Here is a 13,189-nt window from a genome sequence, read left to right as displayed (position 1 = left end):
CACTTTCTGAGCAGACACTGTTTTCCACTGTCTAGACAATACAGCTTCCAGAACAGAAAGTGGGTATTCAGTTATATTAGAAACCTCAATTTAATATAGTGTGTCAGTAATCAGTGATGGAATGTAACCAATAAAATTTAATAAATTAAAATAACTGATTTTGATGAAAAGGGAAATAAAATTTCCAATTTTTGTTATTAAGCAAACGCATAAGCTGCCAATCTTGTAAAAATAAAAATGTCTAGTTGACGAATAAAAATGTTTAAGAGAGAAGCTAAAAGCATCTCTCCATAAAACTGTATTGTGTTAACATTAATTGAAAGAAACTATCTATGCTTTCAGTGCTTTAAAATTAAAATGAACAATGACTTGACTCTTATTAAGATTTAACTTTGCATGTGTTGGGTTAGATTCACAAAAGGTCTTAAGTACCAAAGTACCACTTTAGGCTCCATTGGGATTCACAAAATCTGGCCCTATTGGGATTCACAAAACTCCTCAGCTGCCCTCAAAACTTGTAGGTACCTAAAATCATTTTGTGCCTACATTTTTGCAGTAAAAGTTCCCTAGGCACCTATGTCTCTGCCTCCGAGTGTGCGCACTGCTATTCCACACCAGGCATCTGCATGCCTAAGCTCATGAGCGATGCATGACTGAAGGAATATAGATATTTCTCCACTAAACTCACCTGCATGCTCAGACCTTGCCTACTGGATCTGGCCCCTATAGGTGAGCTTGCACAAAACAGCTTTTGGGGGAGATGGAGCTCCCTTATAACTCTTAGCCCAGTGGTTAGGATATCCAATTAGGATATGAGAGCACTTATTCCCCCCTTCGCCCCAGCAGCTTCTTGCAAAAATGGCATAGGCACCTAACACCAGAGAGGGTTTGCAGTCAAGAATCCCAAGCAGAAGGAGGCACTTCCCTGCAACCTGGATTCAGGTGCCTATCTCCGAGAGAGGGGCGGGGCTTTGTACGCACACCTTTTGTTGGCAGCTCCCATTGGCAAGGAGCCGCTTCACATGCTGTGTTTTATGAATCCCAATTTTGGACACCCATCTCTCTTCATTCATTGTATATGGAGCCTCAGCACCAAAATCAGGCTTTGTGAATCCAGTGATTTTTCTAGGTTTCTAAAAGTTGGGAATGACAATGCTCGTTGTCACCCAGGCCTAAGTTCCTTTGTGAATCTAGCCCATTGTTATCATGTAGGTATGATCATACCAGACAATAAGTTAAAAGATATATCATACTGCACTATTAAATTAATGGTCATGAATCATCTGATGAACAGAGAAAACCTTTGTTCACATCTGAATGAGCTCTCATTCACATGAATAAGAGCCAAGAATTTAAATAGAATTGGTTTTTTAAATGAAATCCAAATCAGACTAAATATGTCCTTCACATTCTGTATTTGGGAAAGAAATCTAGTCTAATCTTAACAGAAGTCAGAAATTGCCAAAGTATCACTCAGATTATATTAGTGTAAATATGCTTAAAAATGTGGGAGGAAATACTGAATCTGATGCTTTTAAAAGTAAGGTGCAATATGTTGAATATTATTTAATGCATGCGATGAAGTGGGTATTCACCCACAAAAGCTCATGCTCCAATACGTCTGTTAGTCTATAAGGTACCACAGGACTGTTTGCTGCTTTTAAAAGAACTATAATGTCTCTCTCTCTTGCCTGTCCATCTTACATGTGGCGATGGTATGCCTTCCAGAATCAAAGCAGAACCCCCTCTTAAATACAGTCTGTATCTTTTTGCCATGCGCCCTGGCTCAGAAGCTGCAGATCTGTCAGCCACTGCTGGTGCCCTGTCTAGAAAATCCATTTTCCAAGGGGTCGGGCCAGCATTTGAGAGACAATCCAAGTTGATGGCTTCAGATTGCACTGAGGTGGCTTCTCAGTAGTGGTCTTTCAATGAGATGTTAGTCCCACTCCCCAAGGGAGGTGCTTATCTGGAATGCAATTCAATAACCTTGTCTTGGGCAAGGTTAAACATGCATTCAGCACAGAATACAAAATGGAGGTCCTAATACAAAATGGAAGTTACAGTATCAAACAGAGTTAATTATTTGATCCAGACATGCCACTGTCTGTCCAGGGAGTTAGGAAGAAAAAGGTGCTTTAACAACGTTTCATCCTCTGTTGCATCCCCCTCAACAGAAGGCACCTGCCCACTTATTGTAAAGACACTTAACAGCTCTGGAGTCCTTGTGAGCTCCTCACAATGCATGTGGATCCCCAGATTGCCATGTGTAGCAGTGGCTTTCACAGAGATGCAGCCATGCCTCTGCTTCCTTTTCACTGGTAAGGAACTGAGCCTTCTGACTAAGCCAAAAGGTCCTTCCCTTCTATGGTAACACAAGTTCAAAATAAAGAAATGAAACGACAGGCCTAGTGATAGTCCAGTCCTCCTCCCACCCATTGTCTCTCTCCTGAGAGGCCATTCACTGTTGTCCCTTCATCTTAAGATATGGAGGGGAATCTTCATCCCAGCCTCTTCCAGGCCATTAATAGCTGCAAAAAATGCTCTTTTCCACTTGTGACTCGGCAAGAGACTGTGCCCCATTCTACTAAAGAAAGATCTGATTACAGCACTCCACATATTCATGTCCTTCAGGTTCAAGTCAGGCTAGTCATTATATCTAAGGATGAAGCCTAGTAGCCCATTAAATTTTCATCTAGTATAGATCTAGGGTGATCACCCTTCCCTTGTTTCACTGATTTGCCCCTTAGGATGACCATGCATCCTTTATTTTAAGATGTATTGAAAGGTATTAAAACTGATAATAAGTACCATTTTAAACATGAAATTGAAGCTTATGATGATTGCATTGTATACTGGAGGGCAGTAGAAATGTACCCATGAGAGAAAACTAAATGCTATGCTAAGGGAAATAGTGTTTCCCTAAAATTTCCCTTAAAATAAAGCAATGTTCTCATTTTTCATGTGCCCTTCCCTTATTTCCATCCAACAAAGGCTGTCACCCTATATAGAACATCTGTCTGCATCCAAGCACAGGCTGCTATGAACAGGGTCACCCTGTGAACTTCTCTCTACACTGCTTTCCCATTGAATAGAGAGCCAAATTCAAACTCTGTTTTTTAACATATAAAGCCCTCTATGGGAAACCTGAGTGATTGCCTCTCGCTCCATAACCAACCCCTGCCAAGTCTGCTACTTTCCACTGCAGCCATTAAACTGTCGACCAGCAGATGGGCTTGTGAGTGCAGGAGTCATCCCTCACCAGACCTGCGCCTAGACCATTTAACTGACTCCCACAAGAGATAAGAATGACAACAGATAGGCCTCCCAACATGCAGAACTAAATGCAACCACACACACACAAAATACATGTATGTATTTTCTGCTAGCTTTCAAGCTACACCTCCTGGCAAAGAAGAGCAATGAAAATTTGATGTTTTTCTTTTTCGCTGAAGAAACACAAGGATGCTATGGTAATAAGGGCCACATAGATAGTGCTAAGACCACCTTGAACTGAATGGAGGTTTCTTCCTATTTCAAGAGACCAGCTGTTGTAAACTGTCAAATTAGACTGAAGAATTCATCTACACACCAAATTCATTGGATAAGTAGGAAAGGCGTTTTATACATGTATTACCTTACTGAAAAGAGAACTTGGTTCTAAGTTAAATACTTCTCAGAAGGCACATACCTGAGTTTATAAAGCATGGAGGTGATTTAAATGTATAATGTTTACTTGCATTTTTCTAACAAGTCTCACCCTAGGTGCCTACAAGTAATATTAAGTTCATCAGTGCTTAAAAGTCCTGACAATGGAAAATACCTTATACTAATTCCGCATAGCACTATTTAAACATAAAGTGTGCTTTCATGCAGTGAAATGAAAACTGAAAGAGCGCATTCAATCCTAAAGCAATTACAGCATATGGATAACACATGGTTTGTGCTCACTTGAAATTGACAGCTTCTCAGACAAGAGACAGAAGTTGGAGTTGATGTCTCATAATTATACACTTAAGACTTTACCATTGTTTTAACATTTGGTCACAGTAATGTAAGAATTTATAGAAAGCTAAGATCAGGATTGCAGGTTATCTATGGCTATATGTACTGATAAATATCCAGAGAAATTAGAAATAGCATTGAATTACTGACTGCATACTCTGTGTATGTGTGTCTCTCTCTGTGAATTGCAAATGTGCTTGTGGCTGGACTATGAATCATCCTGAGAACACTATTTTATTGTTTATAAAGTTCTTTGAGATTCTCGGAGAAAGATACTATATAAGTGCAACTTACTGTCCCATTTTACCACCCCAAGCTGTTTGTGTTTTCACCTGTTCCTTCTCTTCTTCCCACACTGAGTCACAACCCATCAATTGCAGCTTCTGACTTGGATGCTTCTAGTTTACTATCAGCATGTCAGTGCCATGGCTACAAGGTTGCAATACAGCAAGGTTGCAATTTTGTCATCTGGTTAAAGGAAGAGACTGAATTAGTTTGTGTGGGCAGACATCCCATACACACTGGCTTATAGCTGAACACATTGGTAATCTGGGACATATGGAGATTAGGCTGGGGGCCACCGTGTCCTAACTTTCTGAAGTCCCCAGGAGCACAGATTGGGAATTAAAGTGCTGTATTTAAAAAAAGAAATTATGGTGAATTGTTTGAATCCAGACTGAACTTGTGATCTCTGTTTATGGCCTTTTGTAGGATTCCGTAACCTGCACGTGGATGACCAAATGGCACTAATCCAGTATTCCTGGATGGGTCTTATGATTTTCGCCATGGGATGGAGATCTTTCACCAATGTTAACTCCAGGATGCTTTACTTTGCTCCCGACTTGGTCTTCAATGAGTAAGTGTTAAATAGCAACAATTTGATATTTTGTATTGTTCATGTCAGAAAGGTTGCAGACAGAGAGTGAAAGAGGGACAGCTATCTAACAGGCTCCTGATGAGTACAGGTCAGATAACCTCACGCCGAGAGCTGCCCACAACATTTCAAAATTCAAGAATATTGCTGATTTTCCACTAGTTATTCTGCCAAAATCTCCTTGAGGTGATCCAGGAACATTAGGTGGTACTTCTGAGCCTCTCCTATCCTTCTTCACCAGGCCTAGAGTTTACATTCAGATAGACTCCTCATTCAGAGAAAGGTGGTGCTGATTGCAAGAGACTAATCCCTGAGATCCTGCTGTGCTTCCAAGTGCCAGTGTGGCTTCCCCTTCACCAGTGGGTGGGTCAGGGCATGATCAGATGTAGAGTGACTAAAGTGCACACAGAAGAAGGAGGTGCTTCCAACTGCTGGAAATGTTCAGACTTTGGTTGTTCTTTCCCAGACACGTTCACTACTGCTAGAAATTAATAGACCAGACTAAGAATAGCAGCTCTTTTGTTAAACCTTTCTGTTGTGCCCAGTAACCAGGCTGTATTGCTCTGATGAGGCTTTTCAAAGGGTGGTTTAGGAAGCTCTGCACCATGCATTTCATTCTGAAACCACCAGCTCTCTACTTTGTCTGTCTGCCTGTCTTCCTCTTTCCCTGGGCTCTTACACCATACCCATTGCCAGGATATTGAAAGCACCTAATTCAATACATAGTTAAAACACCTGCCTTTGTCTGAGTTGCCTTAAATGAAAAGGGGTCTCCTTTAAATCAAGAGTTTGGTGGGTTTCTCCTTCAGGCCTGTTGAGTTCTTAGACCCAAGCATAGTTGCATAAATGGAGACATAATGAACTTGTTGGCTGAATTTACTGACAGCACGATAATCCTTGCAGAGCCAATAGCGATTTGTGTAATGCACCTCACAAAGTGCAAGATACGTTTATAAATGGGAGCTTTGCATAGCAGATAGTGACCTGATTATTATGGCAAATGGCCTGGATGAGTAGTGACCTGATTATTATGGCAAATGGCCATCCTGGTAATATATTAGGGATTAGTATGTCAGATCATAAATCATCTGTATACTACATGTTCTTGGGGGTGTGATGTGACAACTGCTGGTATTTTTATAGGATGAGGCATCTGTGACCTTTTCCACACAGAATTGTCCCATTTCCTTTCACATTGTTTGGAAACCTCTGAACACCAAATCTCACTTGGCTGGAGTGTTGGGCCTCATTGTCCATGGCAGTGTCAGGGACCCCAATCCCAGTGTCTGGTCTCTCTTCATCAAGGCCTCCCAGAAGAAGGAGGGTTGGCAAAGCCTGGCTCGTTGCCCTTGCTTTAGTGGAGGGTGAAAGCTGAGGAGGCTGGGAATATCTCATTATTGATGCCCAATGAGGCTTGGCTCAGTATCGATCTCCAGACCATTCTCCTTCTTCTTCCTTCTGATATTTTATTATTTTCTTTCCCTTTTTCTTCCCTCTTATCTTCCTTCCCTGCTAGGAAGCACCCCTGGGTTTCTCTCTTTCTTCCCTGTTTTTCCCCCTTCCCAGCCTCCCATACTCCTTCTCTTCCTCATGTCCCCCTCTTCCATACCCCTGTCTCTCACTTCTCCCATGCAGGTCATTTCTGCAGCCCTTACTCTCGTGGGCAGTCTGACTGATAACAGTAAGCATTAGGCACGCTCAAATGGTACAGGATGAAGCATCATGCTTGTTTCCCCCTCTCCACCCACCCACCCGCAATACATGTCTTCAGCCAACACTGGTGCTGTCTCCAGCACCTGACAATCAAGTCTTAACTTCAGCTGGTGTTCTGGATACCTGCTCACTTGGAGCATTGCTCCTTCAGCTGGTAATGGCCTCTCCAGCTGCCCATACATTGGCATGTGCTCCAGGAGCCCTTGGTTTTCAGGTTGCAACTGCAGTGCTAGAAGTTTTAGGCCTTTCTGTATGATGGGACATTTGCAGCTAATTCATCTCTGTGCTTATACAGTAAAGAAATCCATAGAAAAGATACATACAGTTCAGAGAATGATCAAAATAGTGTGTGTCGGGAGGGAATTAGAGATTTAACAAGAGAATCTGCTTCCTGTCAAGGGAGCCACAGTGGAACTGTTGCTTCAGCATTAATTTGCTAGTTTGAAATGGTGGCAAAGAGTATCAGAAGTTCCTGCAGTGTTACTGTCTGATTGGCCCTCAGCTAAGTTGTGGTAAAAAAAAAAATAGTAATCTTGAGGTTCCCCTCGTGTCATCACTGAGACCACATACATAGAGTGTGAGCATGGTGCTCAGCACAAAGCCTGATTCTTCCTCCGAGCGCTCGCATCAGGATACACACCTATAGTTTGTTAAATATGGTACACTGTTGCTGACACTTTTCAGCAAGTGAGAGGGTCAGGTGAACCTTAAAATCCCCCTGATCATCCCATTCCCCAGCAAGCAGATGCTGGGTGGTATTTTGGAAAACTTTTATTTCCTGAATTCAGGCCATGATGCTGTTGAGATCCTACAAGAGATAAAAATTATCTCCTTTTCAGATAGAACATGTTAGGGTAGATGCAAAGTTGTTGGGTCTTTGTCTTTTTTTAATAAATATCTCGAACAGCCTGCATATCAGACCAGCAGTACTTTAACCTTCTCACCAATGCATCTTGCCAGGTACCGAATGCACAAATCCAGAATGTACAGCCAGTGTGTCAGGATGCGACATCTTTCTCAGGAGTTCGGGTGGCTTCAAATCACTCCCCAGGAGTTTCTCTGCATGAAGGCTCTACTGCTCTTCAGTATTAGTGAGTGGCAGCATCCTTCTCTGAGCAGATTAATAGTTGATATGCCCTGTGTGACCCTGTATGTAGTCTAGGGTGACCAGATAGCAAGTATAAAAAACTGGGACGGGGTGGGGGATAATAGGTGCCTATATAAGAAAAAGCCCCCAAAATCGGGACTGTCCCTATAAAATCGGGAGATCTGATCACCTTAGTTCCCCCACATGTTCCGGCTGTGACTGTTTGCCTCAGCCATTGTGCTGAGAGGCAGAGAAATGACTTCAGAAATAGAAATTAGATGCCATAGTGGAGCCAGCAAAGACCACTATGGCCATCCATCCTGCCCTCTGCATTTTGCAGGAGTCCTCCCGATGTAATTACCTTATCTAACCTGCTCTTAAGTACTACTCTTGATGGGGTCTTAGCCAACTCCCTTGCCTAATGGCTTTTAATAAATGAACCTGTGAGTATGAGTGGCTGAGCAGGAAAATCTGACCACAGCTTGTGGTGGGTCTGATGTTCTACCTTTGTTTTGTAATAATGACAGCACCAAACAAAGGCAATGTTAGTAGAGGTGCAACCTGCACCCAACCTCTCCCCACCTCTCAGCCCTAGACAGTGAGCCTCAGTCATCCACAGTGGGAGGGAAGATGAGGGAATAACTGGGGATGTGGGGGTTTTTTCAGTCTTCCTGTTGCTCTTGTTTTCTTCTCTCCATATTATGATTGTTTCCTGTCCTTGTCCCCATGCTAGTTCCAGTGGACGGTCTGAAGAATCAGAAGTTCTTTGATGAACTTCGAATGAACTACATAAAGGAACTTGATCGTATCATCTCTTGCAAGAGAAAGAATCCCACATCCTGCTCTCGGCGCTTCTACCAGCTCACCAAGCTCCTGGACTCCGTGCAGCCTGTAAGAGGGGATGAAATGGCCATAAACTGGAAGCAGTAATAACTATAGCTGGGGTCTACTCGACAACTCAGGGCTCTGAGATTTTGCAGGGGTGAGGAAGGAATCTTGCAGATACAAACAAGGTGCATAAGGAGATAGCTTCATAAATGTTGGCTGTAATGTCAGAAAAGAGGGTTTTGACCTGAGATAATTTCTTTAATTGCTTCTCTCTTTTATTGGCATTTCTATAGGTGAGAGCTCAGAGGCAGACGAACTCTTGAGAAAGATCCTGATTCTGTGCCAGTGTCACTGATCATAGAGAACAAGGGAGAAAAACTTTCAGGAAACAATATGATCTATAATACTGGTTACGGACAAACCTGTCCATTGCCTAAGATAACTAAACCAGATTAGCAGTTAGCTAGCCTCAGTATCTTCAATCTTGAAGGTATTTCTGGCGGTAAGTGTAGGGAGGTACAAGGGAACACTGCAGAGAAACTAAAATGAGCATCTGTATTTATTTTAGGTAGAACTTGCAAGTTTTTGAGCACCACCACTGCGGAAGGTAGTTTCGATGTTTTTCAAACATCCTGTGGGTTGTTAACTGCTCTTTAACTCTCCACTGGATATGCATGGAGGGCTTTTAGAGAAAGATACTGCAGTGTACCTGAAGATCCTAAAACTCAGTCAGTCAAATCAGCTGCATTCAGTCAAAGCCAACTGCCATGCCAAAGTGTGGTTCCTCTCTGAAAAGTGACTCCAGGTCAAGTGACTCCAGGTCAAACCTGCTCATTTAGAGATTTTTTTTCTTCAAATTGCCAGCTCAGCAGGCTCGTCCTGAGATCTGAACATCAAGCTGGGTCTTATCTGACTGGCTCCTCATCAGCAATAACAAAAATTCTGCAATCAGAATTTAGTTATCAATTCTGTTGGTGATACACAAGGCAGTACAGAATCCATCTGCCTCCACACACCTGTATCTCTGCAGGGAAACAATAAGAGAAACAGATTTTACTCAGTAAAGCCAGCAACCCTGACTCTGAACATGCACAAGACGCTGGTCTCTGTTTGAATAAGATGTCATTTGCACAGTCACTTTTCTGAGCAGAACCACAGTCTAGTTAGTACCTTCTGAACTTAGCGCCTGAGCACCACAGCACTCTCACTGCCTAGATTGCTCACTTGCTCGTTCTCAGGATGAATAATGGCCCCTAGTGGCTATTCCCAACCGCAGAAGAGTTTGTAGCGTCCAAACAGCAGAAACTATCACGTCTCACTGCACAGCTGCCTATCCTGTGGTGTGGTACCTGCTAACACTTTCCTCTGTAGTCACCACAGTGTTAGCAGGAGCCATTTGTCAGAGAAGTTAAATCATTCATTTAACCTTCCTACTTTCTCTCTCTTTCTTAGATTGCCAGGGAGCTACATCAATTTACATTTGACCTTTTAATTAAATCGCACATGGTCAGTGTGGACTACCCCGAAATGATGGCTGAGATCATCTCCGTCCAGGTTCCCAAGATCTTATCTGGGAAAGTCAAACCTATCTACTTCCACATGCAGTGATGTCCCAGAGGGGATCTCCTTCCCCTGCCACTCCCTTTCAGCCATCTCCTGCCTGTTCTCTCTGCACTACTGTACTGCAGTGCCTTGGGGAGTCTCCTCTAAAGATACTGTATGCTGTGAAGATGTACAGTGCCAAATGACAACCTATTGGGATTCCTTTGATTTCAATTTTTTCTGGGGTACCTCTGAACTGAACTCCCCTTCACAGCTTCTGCGTATGTCTGGATGGCTCTGCATCTCTATAAATGTTGTGGCATGATGACTTTGTGGCACTTGTTTACACACTTGTGCTTGCGTATTTTCCACAGTGACGTTTAGTGGCGCAGTGCCATGGGAAGTTTCAGACTGGGAGAAATTCCTCCATTTGTTTTCTCTTTACAGCAAACAAGAAGTAGGTTAAACATGCAAGTTGAGAGGGTGGGTTATTTTTCTGACTAACCTGGGGTATTTTCCTTTTTGTTTGCATCATGTCTTCAAGAGGCATGTGAATTAAAAATGCAGTAGTAGTGAGACAGGAAGGGACAGGGAAAGAGACTAGAGCGTGGTGAAATTAGAAAGTCTATTTCAAAATCAGACAGTCCTGTTGCGGCAAAAATCCTTGTTATCGTCTGCCTGATCATGCCTGCAGACCAAATACCACACCACTCCAGCCATACATGCAGACCCATATACCGGGCCACTCTGGCTATACATGCTGACCCATATACCAGACCGCTTTGGTCAAGCACCCAGACCCATCCACCCATGTGCAATCAGCAGCTTAGAGCAGCATTAAATATTTACTCACCAAAGAAATGCCCAATTCACAGGAGTATTTGGAGTGTTGTCATGTCAGTAACGAGGGCTGGTGAGGATTATGACCTTTGGAACCCCTGAAGATTGCGGAGGGCTGACTTCCATCCAGGACATTTTTCCTGTGGACTGTGAGCCAAACTGGATCTAAGTCTGTCCAAAGACTGTCCAGTCACCTAGTAATCACATTCCAGTTTTGAACATTATTTTTCCTCCACACCAGCAAACAAAGAAATTTCCCACTGGCATCCATCTCTCATCTGTGCACCACGAGTGCCTGAAGTCTCCTCTCACCTCTGCCTCTAGCCTGCTCCCCTTCAATGTCTGAGGTCTCCACTTGTTTCTGCCCTTCACCGTGGGTGTCTGAAGGTCTAGATTATCCAGTGGTGCTTCTCATTTGCCCTTTACCCGACCATTTTGCAGATTCTTTCAGAAGCCAACACAGAAAAGAATCCCAGAAGCAAAACGGTGAGATCTTTGACTCTTTGGGCTCTGTGAGGTCCAGTAACTTTGGGATTATTCTGCTCTTTTGGAAACAGTTGTATGTGGGCTGAGATCAGAGGCAGCGCACGTGGGGGAGCATGTGAGGTCATGTGCCCCACCCCTAGATTTGCTGCTTGACTTATATTGAGCATGCTGACATGGACTGAGCATGCTCAGTAACACCGCTGAAGCTGCCTGCCCTCACTCTGCCCCCCCACCAGCAGGCACAGGTCATCTCTGCCTGAGATTCCCAGCTATTTCAGGGAATGGTAAAGATAGCATTTAAGAGGCCTGTTCTCTTACTTAGGGGTTCCCATGGCTCGCATTAATGTTAGTAGTTGATCTCCACCAAGGAAAGAATACACGCCCTCTCAGTGTCCCTAAAATTCCTACTTTTAAAATTAGAACCCAAACAAAGCCCAGAGCTAAACCTCATGGAGATGACAGTGTGTCGTCAGACTGCAGCACTCTCAGTGAGATGCCAGCTGGAGAACTCTGCCTAACACACATGCTATCATTCAAAATGAGATCAAAGGTTTGTCATCTTTGTTTATTGGCAACTTTCAGGGTCAATATTTCAGAGAGGAATGCGTGTTTCTTCAAGGCAGATTAATGTTGTCTTTAATCATCCTCCTGGCATTCCTAAGGACACGTTGGCCCACCTAGGAATTTTATTCAGATTTGTTTTTTTTCTGAGGTTGTACTGCACATGCAGGATCTGACCATTCATTCCCTGGTGGCTCTGAGTTCCCTCCTGCGCCCTTCCCCTCATCTCGTGAGCCCAACACAGCAACAAGAGCCCTGTTGGCAGGACTAGCTTATGAACCAGATTTTTGAAGAGGTGGATCTGAGTTCATCTCATGTAATATGGCATCCCACTATGCCCATGTGATAACAGCAGATTAAATTTGCCATAAGCCTCCTTTATACACTAGGAGAGTCAGAGGTTTAAGCCTGTGGATCCCCACCAGTTTTACTCTCCTCAAGTATGTGGGCCTTTTCCAGCCTAATGCCCTCCCCAACCCCTCCTTCCTCATGCAAAAGAATTGTGGCAATTCTGCTGCTAGTGGGGCCTTTCATGGGTTGGGGGCCGCCATCAGCCTTAGAATGCAGCAGCTTGTCGAGCTTCATGGTGCTGCACCTGGGGTTCTGTGCAGAGTGCTTGTTGGCACAGAAAGTGACCACAGAGTTTCTCTGATACTTTTCAATCATACTGTAAGGGTTGCATTTAAAAAAACCAAAAACAACAACAAAAACCTTTTCAACAGTTGTGAATGAGTTTTCATCCCCTACCGGGCGTGGCTCTGATCACAGTGTTCCTATGCTCCTCGTGAGTGATAGAATAGTAATAAGCTCTTTTTGATATTAGCCAGTTGGTACTGTGGTATTATGAATATCTTTTTCTCTTTAAAGGCTTATAAAAATACTGACATTTTGGTGTGATTGAAATCAGCTGGTGCAAAGCTCCACTGACTTTGAAACTATACCAGGTTAAAAAGTTCAGTTTACACCAAAGCCTGCTTCTTTGCACTGTGGTTTTTCAGCTAGTTAGCAGATGAATACAATGATCGGCTGGCTTGGCACAGCACAACTCACTCCATAATGAATGAAGGATGTCTGGAGTATGCAGGACGGCATGGTATTGCTTGCCTACAAACACTCCTGTTTGATGGACAGAACCGACAAGAGAGGAGGAGAGAGAGGGAGGCCGCTGGCTGTGACAGGCACTATACACACAAGTTGCACACAATCTGTAGATGATACGAAGTGTGAATCCTTTAGGAAAGGAGCATGTGACTCAC

General features: G+C 43.4%; 1 protein-coding gene across 1 annotated transcript in view; it reads left to right on the top strand.

Moving 5' to 3' along the window:
- AR (androgen receptor) overlaps positions 1–12,631 on the top strand; it is a 115,046-nt gene extending 102,415 nt beyond the window's left edge. The window contains exons 5-8 of the mRNA XM_032764048.2: positions 4,714–4,858; positions 7,550–7,680; positions 8,410–8,567; positions 9,957–12,631. Of these exons, the coding sequence (XP_032619939.1) occupies positions 4,714–4,858; positions 7,550–7,680; positions 8,410–8,567; positions 9,957–10,112 (590 nt within the window). The 3' untranslated portion in view covers positions 10,113–12,631. The remainder of the gene's footprint in view (positions 1–4,713; positions 4,859–7,549; positions 7,681–8,409; positions 8,568–9,956) is intronic.
- Positions 12,632–13,189: the final 558 nt, after the last annotated feature.

The sequence above is a fragment of the Chelonoidis abingdonii genome, chromosome 8 (genome assembly GCF_003597395.2).
Source record: "Chelonoidis abingdonii isolate Lonesome George chromosome 8, CheloAbing_2.0, whole genome shotgun sequence".
Classification (NCBI taxonomy): Eukaryota; Metazoa; Chordata; order Testudines; family Testudinidae; genus Chelonoidis; species Chelonoidis abingdonii.
Note: the sequence above shows the minus strand (reverse complement) of the source record. Positions and strands in the feature narration are given on the sequence as shown.